Raw genomic sequence first — 22,314 nt, 5'->3', positions numbered from 1 at the left:
AAACAATGTTGTTGTTAATTTACGTCTTTGTTGTTGTCATCGTTGTTCTTTTCTTTAAAATAGACAACCCACCAAGTTCTTCTATGAATGAATGAATGATACAATTCAATCTGTGCTTTTTATGTTTGCCACCACCACCACATGTTTTAATCCTCCCTCCCTTTCCCTGGCCGCTCAACCTCCTGTCATTTAACCATCCATTCATCCATCCATCTGTATGTAGATCTATCTCCAATGGTTGGTAATTAATTTCCCCACAAAAATTTTTATGTTTGCTGTTGTTGTTGCTTTTGCTGAAAAGTAACATAAAAACCAGATGACATTTAAAAGAAGACTACCCGAGTACCGTGTCATGGTATGGCATACTTGCCAACCACACATGACGTCTTCTGTTTTAAAAACATTCAGCAGTGATTCGTTAAGGACAAACATGACATAACGTCGCCCTGGTATGTGGGGTACTCTGCTGCGCTACTCTGAAAAAAGGATATGTCATTGGAAAAATAAGGAGGATGCTGTTGCAACACAACAGTGCTCTCAGTTATGTGTCACAAACACAAAACAAAGGCAGCATTAACAAGCAGCACCAAGCAACCCATGACTGTTGCAAGAGCGCAACAATAGACTTCATCATCGGCATGGCAAACAAAAAGCATAAATCCTGTGTAGCCCCCACACTCACTCACCCACAATAATGGAATTTTTAAACTTTCTATGACAAATGTGAGCGTGTGTCATGTCTGTCTGAGTTCTATTCTCTTACCATCTTTGCCTATTTGACAAAATTCCCCACGACATTCAGCTGTCTGTATATCCTTTCCGCTACATTGGGCTTTGCCAACGCCGCCAACCATTAGAGGGCCTAGAGCGCTCGAACTAGAGCTGCTTCCGCTCGAGCCGCCACTATTGCCAAGAGCACCACCAGTACTTAGACCGCCCAGCTTAAGGCCCAGGCCCGTTGCACCAACAACAACATCATCGTCCTCATCATCATCCTCATCGTCGTCATCATCATCATCCAACAATATATTGCCGGTTGGAAGACATTTCCTGCGTCTTATTTGTATGCATTCAGAGGAGCATGAACTCCATTCACTCCAGGCCGACCAACGTCCCGCTGTGAAAGAGAGAGAGAACAATGACAACGAAATTAAGAAAAAAGTCAAATAGTGGAATTCAGGATAGCATGCACCACTAAAGAAGCTTGAATCCTGCTGCTTGCTGAGGTTGAAATGTGTTTTGTTTTTCATTTCCACTTTTAACAACAATAACAATAATGAGAGCACATTGAAATCCAAAAACAAATACAAATAATAATAACAATAATGCGAAAAATCTAAAGAAGATGCCACGCCACCATCAAACATAAGAAGACACCATAAGAATGAAAGAAAGCCACCAAGAGCAAGAAATTAATATCTTTATTGTTTGTTGAACATGTCATATTCCTGCCACTGAAAGGGGACACAAAAAACAACAACAATAATAGAAATTATGAATTATATCACAACCACTACTAGACATGACTTGCTGCTGCTTCCATCTTTTATTTCCTTCCTTGGTTGCTTGGCTGGCTGGCTAACCCCCTCTTGGCATTTTGGCATACGTTTGACTTATAGCCTGTTTCGCCCCCCTTCCCCCTAATCATCCTTTCCTATTATTTTTGTCATCAGCATTGCTAAGCTGCACCATAAAATAGACTTAATATCAGCAAGTTTTAGCTTAGTAGAAGAAGAAGCAACAGCAAAAAAGACACAATGTTCCATTCTCAAGTTGTGTTTTTTTCCTGCTCTGCTGCAATACTTATGACTTGTGCTTAATGTGTTCTTCTTTTGTGGGATTCCTGTGTGTGTCTTAAACATGCTTCAAATAACCACCACTTGGATACGAGGGAGATTCGGAAATGGAACTAAGTCACATTTGTGAGAAGACAGAAGATGGAACCTGCTTAAGGCGTCTTAAATATAAAAAGGCCTCATCTATGGGTAGCAGATCTGGTCGTAGATTGGGTCGCATATAGATAAGAGACCAACACAGCTCCTCGATTTCTTAAGGAACATTTTTCAAGGGATCAACACAACTCGCGCATTTTTAAGGAATATTTTTTAAGGGACCAACACAGCTCGTAGATTTCTTAAGAAATATTTTTCAAGGGACCAACACAGCTCCTGGATTTCTTATGGAATATTTTTCAAGGGACCAACAATGCTGCTGGATTTCTTAAGGAATATTTTTCAAGGTGCCAAAACAGCTCGTGGATTTTTAAAGAATATTTTTCAAGGGACCAACACAGCTCCGGGATTTCTTAAGGAATATTTTTTTAAGGGACCAACACAGCTCGTGGATTTTTAAAGAATATTTTCAAAGTACCAACACAGCTCGTGGATTTTTAAAGAATATTTTCAAAGTACCAACACAGCTCGTGGATTTTTAAAGAATATTTTTCAAGGGACCAACACAGATCGTGGATTTTTAAAAAATATTTTTCAAGTTGCAAAACAGCTCGTGGATTTTTAAGGAATATTTTTCAAGGTGCTAAAACAGCTCGTGGATTTTTAAAGAATATTTTTCAAGGTGCCAAAACAGATCGTGGATTCTTAAAGAATATTTTTTAAGGGACCAGCACAGCTCGTGGATTCTTAAAGAATATTTTTTAAGGGACCAGCACAGCTCGTGGATTTTTTCTATTGCTTGGACACCTAATAATGTTGTCTTATATAGATAGAACATTTCTTATATGGTTCTTCTAAGGGTTGAAGGCCTGCGAAATGGGACCAACACAACTCCTGGATATCTTAAGGAATATTTTTCAAGGGACCAACTCAGCTCCTGGCTTTCTTACGGAATATTTTCAAGGGACCAACACTGCTCCTGGATTTTTAAAGAATATTTTTAAAGGGCCGAACACAGCTCGTAGATTTTTTAAGAATATTTTTCAATGGACCAAACACAGCTCGTGGATTTTTTTAGAATATTTTTAAGGGACCAACACAGCTCCTGGATTTCTTAAGGAATATTTTTCAAGGGACCAACACAGCTCCTGGATATCTTAAGGAATATTTTTCAAGCGACCAGCACAGCTCGTGGTTTTATAAAGAATATTTTTAAGGGACCAACACAGCTCCTGGATTTCTTAACGAATATTCTTCAAGGGACCAACACAGCTCCTGGATTTCTTAAGGAATATTTTTCAAGGTACCAACACAGCTCGTGGATTTTCTATTGCTTGGAGACCTAATCGTATCGATAGGAAATTTCTTAGATGGTTCTTCTATGGGTAGAAGGCCTGCGAAATTGTCTTATATACAGAACACCTCCTCCATGGGTAGAAGACATATATCGATAAAACCTCCTTCTAAACGGATCATTTATAGGTGGAGGGACTCTTAAAGAGTCTTCAATAGATAGACGCACGAAAAAATCCTATTATTGGAATCTTATATTTGTAGAAAACCTTTTAAAGGGCCTTCCTGAGATGTGAGACCTCCTGAAGGTATCCTTCAGGACCTTCTAAATGAGTTTTCTAAAGAGAGTATTCCTCTTACTGGGTCTTCTATAAATGGAGGAGATATCCTGGAAATGTTTTATATTGATGTTAGACCTTCTAAAGGGTCTTCTATATATTTAGGAGACTTCCTAAAGGCGTCTTTAATTGACACAAGGCATTCTAAGAGGGATTATGTGGGTAGAACACGACCTTTTAAAGGGATATTCTATAAATAGAAGATCTACTAAAGGTGTCTTATTTCGATAAAATATTTATTAAGGGCATCTTATCTTGGTAGGAGACCCCTTAAAGGGGTTTCTGGAGATGTGAGACCTCCTGAAGGTGTCATCCTAAATGAGTTTTCTAAAGAGAGAAATCCTCTTACTGGGTCTTTATAAATGGAAAAGATCTTCTAATTGTTTTATATCGTTGTTAGACCTTCTAAAGCGTCTTCTATATATAACAGACTTCCTAAAGGCGCATTATACGGATACAAGCATTCTAAGAGGGATTATGTGGGTAGACGATATCTTAAAGGTTATTCTGTAAGAAGTCTCTCTAGGATGTCCCCTATTCCTAGAGGGACTTCAATTGACACGCAACTCCGCAAAGTTTTCTTATATCATTTAAAGACCCCCTAATGTGGTCTTACATGGATAGAATACCTCTTAAAATGTTTTCTGTAGATAGGAAGAAGACCTTCCAAATACTTTCCTGAAGCTGCAAGAAGATCCTTTAAATGGTTTTCTGTAAATAAGAGACTTCAAAAAAAATTGTCGTGTTTCGATGGAAGACCTCCTGAATGGGTATTTTGTGGGCAGTAAACCTAAAGGTGTCCTATATCGATTTATGCCCCTTAACGGGTCTCCTATGGGTAGAAGCCCTCCTAAACATACTTCTGAAACTGGAAGACCTCCTAATTGGCTTATAGCGACCGATTGTATAGAAATCTGTAGAGGCGGATAAAGTAAAACAGAAAAATGAATAGAAGAATCCATAAAAGTGGATAAAGTTATCCACAAAGGTGGATAAGTTATCCACAAGATTGGATAAAATTATCTATACACGTAGATAAAGTTATCCACAAATGAGGATAAAGTTATCCACAAACGTGGATAAAGTTATCCACAAATGAGGATAAAGTAATCCACAAACGTGGATAAAGTGATCCACAAACGTGGATAAAGTTATCCACAAATGAAGATAAAGTTATCCACAAACGTGGATAAAGTTATCCACAAATGTGGATAAAGTTATCCACAAACGTGGATAAAGTTATCCACAAACGTGGATAAAGTTATCCACAAACGTGGATAAAGTTATCCACAAATGTGGATAAAGTTATCCACAAACGTGTATAAAATTATCCACAAACGTGGATAAAGTTAACCTCAAACGTGGATAAAGTTATCCACAAATGTGGATAAAATTATCCACAAATGTGGATAAAATTATAGGCAAGTGTGGATAAAATTATCCACAAATGTGAACAACGTTATGCACAAACGTGGATAAAATTACCCGCAAACGTGGATAAAGTTATCCACCAATGTGGATAAAGTTATTCACAAACGTGGATAAAGTTATCCACAAATGAGGATAAAGTTATCCACAAACATGGATAAACTTATCCACAAACGTGGATAAAGTTATCCACAAATGAGGATAAAGTTATCCACAAACATGGATAAAGTTATCCACAAAGGTGGGTAAGTTGTCCACAAGCTTGGATACAATTATCTATGGACGTAGATAAAGTTATCCTCAAACGTGGATAAAGTTATCCTCAAACGTGGATAAAGTTATCCACAAACGTGGATAAAATTATCCACAAACGTGGGCAACATTATCCACAAACGTGGATAAAGTTATCCACAAATGTCGATAAAGTTATCCACAAACGTGGATAAAGTTATCAACAAATGTCGATAAAGTTATCCACAAACGTGGATAAAGTTATCCACAAATGAGGATAAAGTTATCCACAAACGTGGATAAAGTTATCCACAAATGTGGATAAAGTTATCCAAAAACGTGGATAATGTTATCCACAAATGTGGATAAAGTTATCCACAATAGTGGAAAAATTATCCATAAATGTGAATAAAATTATCCACAAACGTGGATACAATTATCCAGAAATGTGGAAAAATTATCCATATATGTGAATAAAATTATCCACAAACGTGGATACAATTATACGCAAGTGTGGATAAAATTATCCACAAATGCGGATAAAATTGTCCACAAATGTGGATAGAATTATCCAGAAATGTAGATAAAACTGTACACAAGTGTGGATAAAATTATCTACAAATGTGCATAAAATTATCCACAAATGTGGAGTTATACACAAACGTGGACAAAATTATCCACAAACGTGGACAAAGTTATCCACAAATGTGCGTAAAGTTATCCACAAATGTGGATAAAATAATGCGCAAATTTGGATAAAATTATCCACAAGTGTGGATAAAGTTATCCACAAACATAGATAAAGGTATCCATAAACGTGGATAAAATTATCCACAAGCGTGGATAATGTATTCACAAATCTGGTTAAATTTTCTCAACTCTCCTAAAAGTTTTTTTCTTAAAAGCTTTTTGAAGCATTCCCGTCCCTCCTAGTTATACATTATTGTTGACAAAATCGTTGTTGTTGTTGTTGTGCTTAAATCTTGTTGCTATTATGGCTGTTAGCTGCTGTTGTCATTGTTCTTTCTTGACTGTCATTTATTGTCGTCAGCATTGCTTGAGTTGCCGTGTTGTTGTCGTTTTTGTTTATACTTCATAGTTCATAAAACAATTTTGTGTGTAGCGACGACAACAACAAAAACAATAACAACAAGCACAAGAGTAATGACAATCATCTTTACAATAAAAACAATAACAACCATTACTTACAGTACCACAGTAACAACAAAAACACAAACAACAATAGCAATAAGCATGAGATATAAAATTAACATGTTTTTAGCATAATTCCTTAACACACCAAAAGTAATGGCAGGAGCAGGAGCAGTAGCAGGAACAGCAGCTTCAGCAGCATCCGCTTAGAATCTTATAACAATATAAAAATCCTTCAAAAGACAAAAGTTCCATTTACAAGTGGTTTTATAAAGTCTCCCCCACACCTCTCCCTCGTTTCAGCGATTAAAACAACTAGGCAAAAGTAACCAACAGATGACTCCAAAATATGTGATATGATAATGAGTGACAACAGGGGGGAAGGGGGAGTAGCGGGGAATTACATTCCGGCAAAGAGAGTGGTGGCGATGATGGCCAAAAGTAATCCCGGTGTGAATTTGAAATTACGCTGTAATTTACGGGGTATGGCATGTGGTGGAGAAGAGAAAATGATGAGGAGGATGGAGAGAAGTATCAGGAAATCCCTGTTCCGCACAACTATAAAACACATTTACTTAAAATGTGAGTCGGTGTTGCTTTTTGGTGAATAAATTTAAATTACTCAAAGTCTGCATAAATTTACACTTGAGATTGGTGTTATTGTTGTCGTTCATCTTGATGCCAACAACAGCAACACCACCACTACCACCACCACCTTATGGTGGTCCAGTAGTTAGTTATGGTCGTAATTGCGCCAGGCTGTGAATTGTTGATAATCGGCATAGAATTTTTGAAGTGTATGTTGAAATATTTTTGACACATTTGCATAAAATGCTGTTCTAACTCTATTCGTGCATGAAATATGAAGAGCCATTCTTTTGGCTATTTCAAATTAATGGACTCTTGTTGGAATAAAATAGGGTTTATTCACATTTGAAATGGAAATGATTGGGCATTATTTTATGAGCAGCTAAACCATTTGACAAAGGGATATTTTTGGGCTTTACATATTGTGTAATAATCGTTTTTCCTTTAGATTTTGAAAAATAAAATATTTAATATTTAATATTTAATATTTAATATTTAATATTTAATATTTAATATTTAATATTTAATATTTAATATTTAATATTTAATATTTAATATTTAATATTTAATATTTAATATTTAATATTTAATATTTAATATTTAATATTTAATATTTAATATTTAATATTTAATATTTAATATTTAATATTTAATATTTAATATTTAATATTTAATATTTAATATTTAATATTTAATATTTAATATTTAATATTTAATATTTAATATTTAATATTTAATATTTAATATTTAATATTTAATATTTAATATTTAATATTTAATATTTAATATTTAATATTTAATATTTAATATTTAATATTTAATATTTAATATTTAATATTTAATATTTAATATTTAATATTTAATATTTAATATTTAATATTTAATATTTAATATTTAATATTTAATATTTAATATTTAATATTTAATATTTAATATTTAATATTTAATATTTAATATTTAATATTTAATATTTAATATTTAATATTTAATATTTAATATTTAATATTTAATATTTAATATTTAATATTTAATATTTAATATTTAATATTTAATATTTAATATTTAATATTTAATATTTAATATTTAATATTTAATATTTAATATTTAATATTTAATATTTAATATTTAATATTTAATATTTAATATTTAATATTTAATATTTAATATTTAATATTTAATATTTAATATTTAATATTTAATATTTAATATTTAATATTTAATATTTAATATTTAATATTTAATATTTAATATTTAATATTTAATATTTAATATTTAATATTTAATATTTAATATTTAATATTTAATATTTAATATTTAATATTTAATATTTAATATTTAATATTTAATATTTAATATTTAATATTTAATATTTAATATTTAATATTTAATATTTAATATTTAATATTTAATATTTAATATTTAATATTTAATATTTAATATTTAATATTTAATATTTAATATTTAATATTTAATATTTAATATTTAATATTTAATATTTAATATTTAATATTTAATATTTAATATTTAATATTTAATATTTAATATTTAATATTTAATATTTAATATTTAATATTTAATATTTAATATTTAATATTTAATATTTAATATTTAATATTTAATATTTAATATTTAATATTTAATATTTAATATTTAATATTTAATATTTAATATTTAATATTTAATATTTAATATTTAATATTTAATATTTAATATTTAATATTTAATATTTAATATTTAATATTTAATATTTAATATTTAATATTTAATATTTAATATTTAATATTTAATATTTAATATTTAATATTTAATATTTAATATTTAATATTTAATATTTAATATTTAATATTTAATATTTAATATTTAATATTTAATATTTAATATTTAATATTTAATATTTAATATTTAATATTTAATATTTAATATTTAATATTTAATATTTAATATTTAATATTTAATATTTAATATTTAATATTTAATATTTAATATTTAATATTTAATATTTAATATTTAATATTTAATATTTAATATTTAATATTTAATATTTAATATTTAATATTTAATATTTAATATTTAATATTTAACATTTAATATTTAATATTTAATATTTAATATTTAATATTTAGGACCATTTTAGAATCTCCAAAAATCCTCTTTTTAAGGTCTTATCTTAAAAAAAATTATTGAAGACTCCCGCAGTTGGCCTTCTATTCTATTTATACCCCTTTTTCGGAAATTACACTCATTACACAGTTCCTGTCATGTTTCACATTTGATTATTTTAATAAATATTGTAACAATTATTTGATATTATTTCCGCTTCATTAAATTACACATAATCCTTTTGATCCTTATAATGCGGGTATTTGTTTTCCCACTATTTCTTTTCTCTCAGTTGCACCCTTACCGCTATTAGGGGAGTTATCATTTTAGTGCCTGTTCTTTTTTTAATTTTTGAAGTACCAACTTCCAGCAGTTGATGTTGTTGTCTTTAAAAAATTTGTCATATCCCATTAATATCCTGTTAAGAAGGACAATTGGATTTTTGACAATGACACGTGTCCGCATTAAAAAAGAAATGTTTAAACCTTTTCTGCTGTTTAATAACATTTTAATTTATTTAAGTAGATTATATTTACTTAGTGTCATAACTACTAAATGTCCTTGTTCCGTCCATGGTAACTCGCTGGTTGGGTTTTTGTCATGGTGCAATTTGGTGTACGTAACGACGGAACATATTTTAAAATGGGTTCTTGTTGGAGAGGAATACAGAGGGAGAGGGAAGGAAGGAAGGAGGGAGATGAGAATTTCTGCAGTAAATCCTTAATATTTTGTGATGAGTCGGAGGATATTAAAGTCAGTTAGAGAGGAGGGGAAAGGGATACAACAATGATGCGTATGTACATAGGTATCATCGTGAATAAAAAATCAATTAGCGAAAATTAGGACATCTTTAGGTCAGACTGGAGGTTGCTTTCTAACTGGGAATATTAACCTCGATACCAAATTATATATTTACATTGCTTTATTTGACAAATATAAATTTGTACATCTCATTTTATGTCCTTTCTTCCACCGTGCTATTTGCTAAATTCTTCTTTACCATAAAATAAATTCTATAACTTTTGCAATTACTACCTTGACTTAATATAATTACCCTAAATTAAACAAAGTTGAAGAAACTTTTATTAACAAACTTTAAGTTGTTTATTTTATTTGCTGAACTTTCTATCTGTTCAGCTGCGGCTCATGCCTTGGGGTCATAAATTAGCGTAAACTAATTCCAATTTTTCTCTCAACTAATTCATCAAATAAGACTTCATTTAACATTAGGACAGATGACCAAAAAACGCAACTTCAAATAATGGACCAATGACAATAACCCCTCCTCCCTACCATCACTTTTCGTGGCGCATCCATGGAGTTTTTGGTAAATGATACTAATAACAACAGCAACAACAACAAGAAATTTCCAATCAAATTCATCACTTAATTTGGGTTCGCTAATGAATTCAAATGGATCTGCAATAATTTCTCATCACATCCTGTGTGTAAGGCCGGGCGAGTGTGTGTGTGCGAGCGGTAACGCTGATGGTTATCTCACGCCGAACTTTAGGAATTCCAATTTGTTGCCATTGCTTTAGTTCGGTTCAGTTCGCTTAGGTTGCCATTGGTTTTTGTTCACTTTTTGTTGCCATTGTTTTCCATTGTCATGTTCTTCTTCTTCTTCATGTGACATATGATCTCATATTAGGGGCAATTTTGACGACAATGTGGGTTGTAATTCCTTAAAATCTAATAAATAATTGTTCCGTAAAAGATGCTGGATGGAACAACAACCAACAACAACACCATAACATACATGGTCGGTCGGTATGTAGTCGTTTTATCTTTTATATTTTTTGTTGAACATGAAAGAAAATGTTCAAATTTCAATTTAGTTGTTCTTATTGTTGTTGTTGCGGGTAATGTAGAAGAATTTGTATGTGCGTGCTTTCTGCTGTAGCAGTTGTTGTTGTTTTTGTTATTATTGTGCGTTTTTAATAGCAACGCAATATTTTATTGACATTTCGAAAAAAAAATCCACCCCTCATCGAGTATCTGTCGCAGAGGACGGACAATGGAAGATGATGGTGTTTCTTTTTCGCTGGCTTGGCGGCTGGCACGTTTGTATCATCTCACCCCGACAGCACAAAAATACTAAGAGACACACACACGAAAATGCATTTAAAGCACGACTGTCGCCTGTCGTTCATCTTCCTGAACCTTCAACTCCTCCTCCGCCACCTCCTCCCACTTACGATGCTCTTCCTTTTTGGCTGTTTCCTCTGAATTAAGTTGAAGTGCGTGCCAAACAACTACTTTTGAAAATATGGAATCCTTTTCCGATCAATGGATTTTAGTTGACAAACAAAAAGCGCGCACACACCCAAACTCCCATCATATCCGTCCGTAACTCCTCCTTCTATATACAAGTACCCATATTGCCCACTATCAGTTGCCTCTACTCAGTGTTACCGTTTTAGATTGCTCGAAAACTTCTTTTTTATGGAAAACCCAATAAAGGGAACTTGCATCTATGGAAGCCCCCGTAAGAGGCGAAGACCCTTAAGGGGAACTTTTACCAATATGAAAACCCTTGAAGGGACTTCTATCAGCAGAAGACCCCTTAAGGGGGTCATCTATCTACAGAAGACATTTTAAGGGCAACTTCTATCAATAGAAGACCCCTTAAGGTGCACTTTTACCAGTAGAAGACCCCTTTAGGGGGACTTCTATCAGTAGAAGACCCCTTAAGGGGGACTTCTATTAGTAGAAGACCCCTTAATGGGGGCTTCTATCAGTAGAAGACCCCTTCAGGGGGACTTCTATCAGCAGAACACCCCTTAAAGGGGTCTTCTATCTATAGAAGACCCCTTAAGGGGGACTTCTATCTATAGGAGACCCCTTAAGGGGGACTTCTATCTATGAAAGACCCCAAGTAAAAATATTCTTAAGAAGACCCCTTAAAGGGGACTTCTATCAGTAGAAGACTCCTTAAGGGGAACATCTATCAGAAGAAGACCCCTTAAGGGGAAGACCCTTAAGTAGAAGACACCTTAAGGGGGAATTCTAGCTATAGAAGACCTTTTAAGGGGGACTTCTATCTATAGAAGACCCCTTTAGTTGGACTTCTATCTATAGAAGACCCCTTAAGGGGGATTTCTTTCTATAGAGGACCCCTTAAGGGGGACTTCTATCTATAGAGGACCCCTTAAGGGGGACTTCTATCTATAGAGGACCCCTTAAGGGGGGACTTCTATCTATAGAGAACCCTTTAAGGGGGACTTCTATCTATAGAAGGCCCCTTAAGGGGGACTTCTATCTATAGAAGGCCCCTTAAGGGGGACTTCTATCTATAGAAGGCCCCTTAAGGGGGACTTCTATCTATAGAAGGCCCCTTAAGGGGGACTTCTATCTATAGAAGGCCCCTTAAGGGGGACTTCTATCTATAGAAGACCCCTTAAAGGAGACTTCTATCAATAAACGGCACAGTAAGGGGGACTTCTATCAAATGAAGACCTCTTAAGGGGGACTTCCATCAGTAGAAGACTCCTTATAGGGGAATTATATCTAGAAGATTCTAAAGGCGACTTATATCAGGAGAAGACTCCTTAAGGGGGACTTCTATCAGTAGAAGACCCCTCATGGGGGACTTCTATCTAGAAGACCCCTAAAGGCGACTTATATCAGGGGGACTTCTATCAGTAGAAGACCCCTTAAGGAGGACTTCTATCAGTAGAAGACAACTTAAAGGGGACTTCTATCAGTAGAAGGCCTCATAAGGGGGACTTCTATCAGTAGAAGGCCCCTTAAGGGGGACTTCTATCTATAGAAGACCCCTTAAGGGGGACTTCTATCAGTAGAAGACCCCTCATGGGAGACTTCTATCTAGAAGACCCCTCATGGGAGACTTCTATCTAGAAGACCCCTAAAGGCGATTTATATCAGGAGAAGACTTCTATCAAATGAAGACCTCTTAAGGGGGGCTCCCATCAGTAGAAGACCCCTTAAGGAGGATTTCTATCAGTAGAAGACAACTTAAAGGGAACTTCTATCAGTAGAAGACTTCGCCTGTCGTTCATCTTCCTGAACCTTCAACTCCTCTGCCACCTCCTCCTTCCCACTTACGATGCTCTTCCTTTTTGGCTATTTCCTCTTTATTAAATTGAAGTGCGTGCCAAACAACTACTTTTGAAACTATGGAATACTCTTCCGATCAATGGATTTTAGTTGACAAACACACCCAAACTCCCATTATATCCGTCCGTACCTCCTTCTTCTACACAAGTACCCATATTGCCCATTATCAGTTTCCTCCTACTCAGTGTTACCGTTATAGATTGCTCGAAAACTTTTTTTTATGGAAAACCCAATAAAGGGAACTTGCATCTATGGAAGCCCCCGTAAGAGGCGAAGACCCTTGAGAATAACTTTTATTAATAGGAAAACCTTCGAAGGGACTTCTATCAGCAGAAGACCCCTTAAGGGGGTCATCTATCTACAGAAGACATTTTAAGGGCAACTTCTATCAATAGAAGACCCCTTAAGGTGCACTTTTACCAGTAGAAGACCCCTTAAAGGGGACTTCTATCAGTAGAAGACCCCTTAAGAGAGACTTCTATCAATAGAAGACCCCTTAAGGGGGACTTCTATCAGTAGAAGACCCCTTAAGGGGGACTTCTGTCAGTAGAAGACCCCTTAAGGGGGACTTCTATCAGTAGAAGACCCCTTAAGGGGGACTTCTATCAGTAGAAGACCCCTTAAAGGGGACTTCTATAAGTAGAAGACCTCTTAAGGGGGATTTCTATCAAATGAGGACCCCTTAAGGGGGACTTCTATCAGAAAGAAGACCCCTTAATAGGGGAATCAGTAGAAGACCCATAAAAGGGGACTTCTATCTATAGAAGACCCCTTAAGGGGGACTTGTATCTATAGAAGACCCCTTAAGTGGGAATTCTATATATAAATAGAAGCCCCACTTAAGAGACATCTATCAAATAAAGACCCCTTAAGGCGGACATCTATCAACAGAAGACGGTCTTCTATAGATAGAAGTCCCCCTTAAGATGTCTTCTATAGATAGATGTCCCCCTTAAGGGGTCTTCTATAGATAGAAGTCTCCCTTAAGGGGTTTCTATAGATAGAAGTCCCACTTAAGGGGTCTTCTATAGATAGAAGTCCTCCTTAAGGTGTCTTCTATAGATAGAAGTCCTCCTTAAGGTGTCTTCTATAGATAGAAGTCCCCCTTCTGTAGATAGAAGTCCCCCTTAAGGGGTCTTCTGTAGATAGAAGTCCCCCTTAAGGGGTCTTCTATAGATAGAGGTCCCCCTTAAGGGGTCTTCTATAGATAGAAGTCTCCCTTAAGAGGTTTCTATAGATAGAAGTCTCCCTTAAGGGGTTTCTATAGATAGAAGTCCCCCTTAAGGGGTCTTCTATAGATAGAAGTCCCCCTTAAGAGGTCTTCTATAGATAGAAGTCCCCCTTAAGGTGTCTTCTATAGATAGAAGTCCCCCTTCTGTAGATAGAAGTCCCCCTTAAGGGGTCTTCTGTAGATAGAAGTCCCCCTTAAGGGGTCTTCTATAGATAGAAGTCCTCCTTAAGGTGTCTTCTATAGATAGAAGTCCCCCTTCTGTAGATAGAAGTCCCCCTTAAGGGGTCTTCTGTAGATTGAAGTCCCCCTTAAGGGGTCTTCTATAGATAAAGGTCCCCCCTTAAGGGGTCTTCTATAGATAGAAGTCCCCCTTCTGTAGATAGAAGTCCCCCTTAAGGGGTCTTCTGTAGATAGAAGTCCCCCTTAAGGGGTCTTCTGTAGATAGAAGTCCCCCTTAAGGGGTCTTCTGTAGATAGAGGTCCCCCTTTAAGGGGTCTTCTGTAGATAGAGGTCCCCCTTAAGGGGTCTTCTATAGATGGAAGTCTCCCTTAAGGGGTTTCTATAGATAGAAGTCCCCCTTAAGGTGTCTTCTATAGATAGAAGTCCCCCTTCTGTAGATAGAAGTCCCCCTTAAGGGGTCTTCTATAGATAAAGGTCCCCCTTGAGGGGTCTTTTATACATAGAAGTCTCCCTTAAGGGGTTTCTATAGATAGAACTCCCCCTTAAGGGATCTTCTATAGATAGAAGTCCCCCTTAAGGGATCTTCTATAGATATATAGACTCCTTAAGAGGGACTTCTATCTATAGAAGACCCCTTAAGGGGGACTTTTATCTATAGAAGACCCCGTAAGTGGGACTTCTATCTATAGAAGACCCTTTAAGGTGTCATATCAGCATCATTTTTTTTTTTTTTTTTTTGCCAATTTATCTTCTGTTTAAACATATTCGTGAACAATTCTGATATTCTTGACAAACCCATAACGGCAACCCTAATCCACATAGTAGTTTTTGCGGCACTCTCAATAACACTTCGTCCTTTGTAGTTGAGATTTTTTTCAATGTTATAGAGAAGAAAAAAAAAAACAAAAACTGAAAATTCTCATGCAGCTTTTGTTACAATGCGGGTGCGATTGAGCAAATATTGAAATTATGTATGTCTGTCGTTCTGTTGTTTCGTTTCTGTTTTTTTTTGCGTGAGACAAACACAAAAATTTACTGTTGCTATTATTGGAATATCATACTATTGAAATCCAGTAGAATTATCCTGTGTATGTGTATGTACATTTCCTACTCCTCCCCTTACTATCTTCTTTGAAAGCAAACAGAAGCAGGCAGGGATGTTGTTGTGTGTTTGTGGAGTAGTGCCAATATTAGATGCAGGGCAATGAAATGGAATGTTTGTTTCATTCATATTAAATTACGAGGGTTCTACAAAGAGAGAATCAATTTCCATGTTCTTGTCTATTCTTCTATTCAAAACTAGTTTATGGAACTTTAATATTTCTTTTTTTCCTTGTCAATCTTTATTGTTACTCCTTTTTTTCGTTTTTTTCTAATTAGGTTAGAATTTAAAGCAAAAATTTCCCTTGATTGCTGTTTTGTTTAAAAAGAGTGAAATATGATATTTCCGTGCAGGCAGGAATTCGTTCGTTTAATAGCTTAAAGATTTAAATTGACCTAGATATGGTCTCAGCAATGAGTTGATGGACATAGAAAATATCAAGTTACACAAATAAATGAATGAATTAAAATAGTGTGTTCCCAACATTCTAGAATCTTGGGCTTAAAATAATAGAATCAATAATGTTTTAAATCTTACAATTATTTTTTAGTGGGATTAATTATTTTAATTAAACAATTTTCAGCTATTTCTTCATTAATTTTTATAAAAAAATATTTACCATATTTTTGACATGTTATAGCATTTACTACATTTTTGACATGTTGTAAAAATGTGAAAAATGACTGGTAAATTTATTTCAAATCAAAGTCCCAATTTACATTGGGCGAGTTTACTTGCGGCAATTGTCATTTTGTAGGAGAGAGAGGTGAGGCATATGGTAACCCTTTGCCTCTCAGCACCCTCACTCACCTACAAACTGACAATTGCCGCAAGTAAACTCGCCTAATGTAAATTGGGACTAAGCATTTTTATATTATTTTTTTTTTTAATTATTGTGACTTTTGCTGAATGAATGTAGTATTCGACATTTTCGATACGAGGTAAAATACGCCAATGTTATTTTTAACTATTTTTACATTAATATATTATAATTTGCTGATAAATCTTAATAAAAAATAATATTTTAGAAATTTTTAAGATGTTCTAATATTTACTACATTTTTGACATGTTGTAAAAAATGTGGAAAATGAATGGTAAATTTGTTTCGGATTAAAATTTAAGCATGTTGAAAATCTGTAACATGTTGAAAATCTGTTACTACAGAGTTTACGACATTTTCGACATATGGTAAAATACGCCAATCTTCTTTTTAAACCGTTTATTCAGTAAAAACTATTATTTACGACATTTTTGACATGTTGTATTAAATGTCGAAAATTAATTTTCACCTTGTTCGGAACAAAATCTAAGCATTTTGTAATTTTTTTGCAATTTTTACTGGATGAAGGGCCTGATTATGTAGTTTACGATATTTTCGACATGTTGTAAAATACCTCAATTTTCTTTTTGAATCTTAAGGATCTTAATGCGGCCCTTATTTTTTCAAAATTCATCACCAACAATATTTACGACATTTTTGACATGTTGTAAAAAATGTCGTAAATTAATGTTAACCTTGTTTCGGAACATAATCTAAGCATTTTGTAATTTTCTGCAATTTTTACTGCATGAAGGGCCTGATTATGTAGTTTACGACATTTTGTAAAATACCTCAATTTTCTTTTTGAATCTTAAGGATCGTTATGTTTATATGCGACCCACATTTTCCCAAAATTCATCGCCAACGATATTTACGACATTTTTGACATGTTGTAAAAAAGGTCGGATATTATTTTTAACCCTGCTTCGGAACAAAATCTAAGCATTTTGTAATTTTCTGCAATTTTTACAGCATGAAGGGCCTGATTATGTAGTTTACGACATTTTGTAAAATACCTCAATTTTCTTTTTGAATCTTAAGGATCTTTATGCCTATATATGCGGCCCTTATTTTCTCAAAATTCATCACCAACAATATTTACGACATTTTTGACATGTTGTAAAAAATGTCGTAAATTAATGTTAACCTTGTTTCGAAACAAAATCTAAGCATTTTGTAATTTTCTGCAATTTTTACTGCATGAAGGGCCTGATTATGTAGTTTACGACATTTTCGACATTATGTAAAATACCTCAATTTTCTTTTTGAATCTTAAGGATCCTTATGTTTATATGCGACCCTTATTTTCTCAAAATTCATCACCAACAATATTTACGACATTTTTGACATGTTGTAAAAAATGTCGGATTTTTTTTTTAATCTTGTTTCGGAACAAAATCTAAGCATTTTGTAATTTTCTGCAATTTTTACTGCATGAAGGGCCTGATTATGTAGTTTACGACATTTTCGACATGTTGTAAAACACCTCTATTTTCTTTTTGAATCTTAAGGATCCTTATGTTTATATGCGGCCCTTATTTTCTCAAAATTCATCACCAACAATATTTACGACATTTTTGACATGTTGTAAAAAATATCGTAAATTAATGTTAACCTTGTTTCGGAACAAAATCTAAGCATTTTGTAATTTTTTGTAATTTTTACTGCATGAAGGGCCTGATTATGTAGTTTACGACATTTTCGACATTATGTAAAATACCTCAATTTTCTTTTTGAATCTTAGGGATCCTTATGTTTATATGCGACCCTTATTTTCTCAAAATTCATCACCAACAATATTTACGACATTTTTGACATGTTGTAAAAAATGTCGGATATTATTTTTAACCTTGTTTCGGAACAAAATCTAAGCATTTTTTTAATTTTCTGCAATTTTTACTGCATTAAGGGCCTGATTATGTAGTTTACGACATTTTCGACATGATGTAAGATACCTCAATTTTCTTTTTGAATCTTAAGGATCCTTATGCTTAGATGCGGCCTTTATTTTCTCAAAATTCATCACCTACGATATTTACGAAATTTTTGACATGTTGTAAAAAATGTCGGATATTTTTTTAAGCTTGTTTCGGAACAAAATCTAATCATTTTGTAATTTTCTGCAATTTTTACTGCATGAAGGGTCTGATTATATAGTTTACGACATTTTCGACATGTTGTAAAATACCTCAATTTTCTGTTTGAATCTTAAGGATCTTTATGTTTATATGCGACCCTTATTTTCTCAAAATTCATCACCAACCATATTTACGACATTTTTGACATGTTGTAAAAAAGGTCGGCAATTATTTTTAAACTTGTTTTGGAACAAAATTTAAGCATTTTGTAATTTTTTGCAATTTTTACTGCATGAAGGTATAGTTTACGACATTTTCGACATTTCGTAAAATACCTCAATTTTATTTTGGATCTCAAGGATCCTTTTGCTTATATGCGACCCTAAAGTAGTATTTATAGACGACCTTATAATCGCCTTTGAAGTAGCTCAGAAAACTGAGGCGTTTGGAAGTCTAGCCAGTCATTCTGTTATAGCCACCGAACTAAAAAAGTTATCTTCACCCTTCTCCTTGTAAAGATTTCCATGTAGAAACAAATGTCGGAACATGTCCAAAGCAATCCCAAAAATTCGCCCAGCTGATCTTCTTGTTTAAATCCCATTAATAGCTTTCATCTGTGCTTGTGACTCAAATAAATTGCATGTTTATTGATGAAAGAATTTATTGCCCATACCAAACCATTAATTGAAAGCGAAAACAATTGCTAAATGTTTTATTTTGTCATTTAAATCCATTCCCCCACCCCTCCTCCCCCTTGTGATTGTTTGATCTCAACTTCAAATAGGCAACGATTGCATGGTCATTTTTTGGTAATTCCAATAAACCACCCCCTTGTGAATACCGATGCTCTAGTTTTTGGTGTGTGCCGCCGCACTACCACTATGTACCACTCCAACCGACGATGGTGATGATGATGGCCAAATTGATGCCACTGTTGTTGTTACTCTTTTTTTTTTTTTGTTGGTTTGGAATATGGATTTTGTGGATGAATTTTTGTTGGGAAGATGACTATGACGTTATTTTCAATGAAATAAATGACGTCATTTACACAAATTTACCAGCAGCATTCACAGGCATTAGAAGAGGGTCGTTACGACTATTTTTCCTTGTTGTTGTTGTTGTTACTGCTGTGCTTTGACTGGGGTTTTTGAATGATGATGGACTAAAAATAAAGTGGTAACGACTCAAACGTTTGAACTATACCAACCCAGAGACACAAACAAAGTTATGGCCAAGAGTTGTTTGGTAGAAGGAAGATACGTAGCAGAAGCAGCAGCAGTCTGTCTCTACGTCTGTCTGTCTGCCTGTCAGAGAAGGACAAAGCAAAGCTACGCAAAAAAAGAGCTGGGATATCTCTAATAGAATGACAGTGGTTAATGGGGATATAAGTTTGTTGTAGTTTGCCAAGGATTTTATGGTTGGGCAGGGGGGATTGAAGATGGTAAGGGAAGGGGTACAGATTGAATGACAATGTTCAAATATTGTTCGCTAACACTGTTTTATGTTTTTGGCAAAATGAGCAATTCAGTGATTTCTTTTTCGTTACGAATTGCCATGGTTTTTGTTGTTACTCATTGATTCTTGGTGGATGCCATCAAATGGGAAGGGGGGAAGAGGGTTTGGCGTAGTAATACGTCTTGTATATTTTGGGGGATATACATAACTGTTTGTAGGAGTGGGAGATAAACGGAAATATACTACACATTTCAACAAATAGTTTTTTTCTGCTTTTCTTCTTCTTCTTTGTTTTTGATTCCTTGGAACTATGTTCGTAGTTCCTTTCCCTCTGCGTTTCTATATCCAAAGTGAAACCATAAATTAGTTTACTTTACGGAGGTGGCTGGGGGATGTTGGAGAAATATGCTGCCGACGTAAGACAATGATTTGTTTTCCTTTTGTGCAAAAAACACACACACACACTCTCTCTGTGAAACACACAAAGCCAAAGGCGGCAGTCCTTGAATGAATGAACTAAAGGATTTGCGTAGCTTGGTTGGGGTCAAGGGAAGTCAGTCGACTCTAGTTTTAGAAAGAGGGTGCTAAGTGTTTTTTTGTTTTGTAGTTCAACGCTAAGTGAATGACTGACTAAATTGTTCAGCTAACATGGCACAGACATGGAAAGTGAATAAGAATTTTGAAATACGTCTTAAGGGAGATGGGAGTAACTTATTAGACGTTTAATACAACATGTAGAAAATGTCTTAAGGTGTATTTTTAGAAAATTAAGGTATTTTACAACATGTCGAAAATGTCGTAAACTACATACTGTGGTCCATCTGGTAGTAAAAGTCACAGTAAGCGAAAATAGCCTTAGGTTTTTCTCCCAAACAAGGTTAAAATAATTTTCGACTTTTTTTACAATATGTCAAAAATGTCATAAACGACATAATGATGTGCATCTAGAAGTAAAAATCACAGAGAATGAAAAGAGTCATAGGTTTTGTTTCGAAACAATGTTTAAAAAAGTTTTCGACATTTTTTACAACATGTCATAAATGTCGTAAACTATGCAATACGATTCTTCATGCAATAAAAGTCGCAGAAAATTATCTTGTTCTGCAAAAAGGTTAAAAACAATTTCATACATTTTTTACAACATGTCAAAAATGTCGTAAATATTACTTTTTATAGAATAATTAATTCTCCGTGAACTAATAAATATGTTTCTATGAAGTATAATTAAGAAATGATAACAACATAAGCATCCTAAGGTTGGAAAAGAAAATTGAGGTATTTTACAACATGTAAAAAATGTCGTAAACTACATAATAAGGTCCAACCAAAAGTAAAAGTCACCAGAAATGAAAAGAGCTTTAGGTTTTGTTTCAAAAAAAATTTTAAATAAGTTTTCGACATTTTTTACAACATGTCGTAAACTATGTAATAAAAGCCGTTATGCAGTAAAAGTTGCAGAAAACAAAAAAAAATAATTAAGAAATGAAAATAACATGATGAGTCTAGGGTTGTAAAAGAAAATTTAGGTATTTTACAATATGTCGAAAATGTCGTAAACCATGTAATTAGGTTTTTCATGCAGTAAAAGTTGTAGAAAATTAAAAATGCTTAAAAACTTGTTAAATTTTAAGAAAAATTATGTGAAAATGATGATATATAAATGAACAAATAGTTAGAAATGAAAATTGAAGTATTTTACCAAGTGTCGAAAATGTCGTAAACTCTGTTATAACACGACAATATGACAGGGACATGGAAAATAAATACAGACTTTAAGTCAAGTGTAGTTTTATAAAGGATTGATAAAGGAAACGAAAATTGAGGTATTTTACAATATGTCGAAAATGTTGCAAACTATGTAATAGCGTCCATTTAGAAGTAGAAGTCCCCGAAAATAAAAAATGCTTAAATTTTAATCCTTTACTAGGTTATAATTCAGTTTTGACATTTTTTAAACCATGTCAAAAATGTCGTAAACTACATAATAAAGTCCATCCAAAAGTAAAATTCACCGAAAATGAAAAATGCTTAGGTTTTGTTTCAAAACAATACTTATACAATAAGTTTTCGACATTTGTTACAACATGTCATACATGTCGTAAACTATGTAATAAGAACCTTTATGCAGTCAAAGTTGCAGAAAACAAAAATAATAATTAGGAAATGAAAATAGCATGGCGAGTCTAAGGTTGTAAAAGAAAATTGAGGTATTTTACAATATGTCGAAAATGTCGTTAACTATGTAATTGGGTTCTTCATGCAGTAAAAGTTGCAGGAAATTAAAAATGCTTAAAAATTTGTTGCGAAAAAATGTTTAAAGTAATTTCTTACATTGTTTACAACAT

The 22,314-nt window shown here is 33.4% G+C and overlaps 1 protein-coding gene across 3 annotated transcripts in view; it reads right to left on the bottom strand.

Moving 5' to 3' along the window:
• The window catches only part of unc-5, a 181,167-nt gene that overhangs the window by 5,402 nt on the left and 153,451 nt on the right, over positions 1-22,314 (bottom strand). For all 3 annotated transcript variants that reach the window (XM_073991365.1, XM_073991363.1, XM_073991364.1), the window contains one exon: positions 764-1,117. In XM_073991365.1, coding sequence (XP_073847466.1) covers positions 764-1,117 — 354 coding nt within the window. The remainder of the gene's footprint in view (positions 1-763; positions 1,118-22,314) is intronic.

This window comes from Musca autumnalis, unplaced genomic scaffold (assembly GCF_047663935.1).
Source record: "Musca autumnalis isolate F117 unplaced genomic scaffold, ASM4766393v1 scaffold_5, whole genome shotgun sequence".
NCBI lineage: Eukaryota > Metazoa > Arthropoda > Insecta > Diptera > Muscidae > Musca > Musca autumnalis.
The sequence above is the reverse complement of the archived record's forward strand: the minus strand, read 5'-3'. Positions and strand labels throughout refer to the sequence as shown.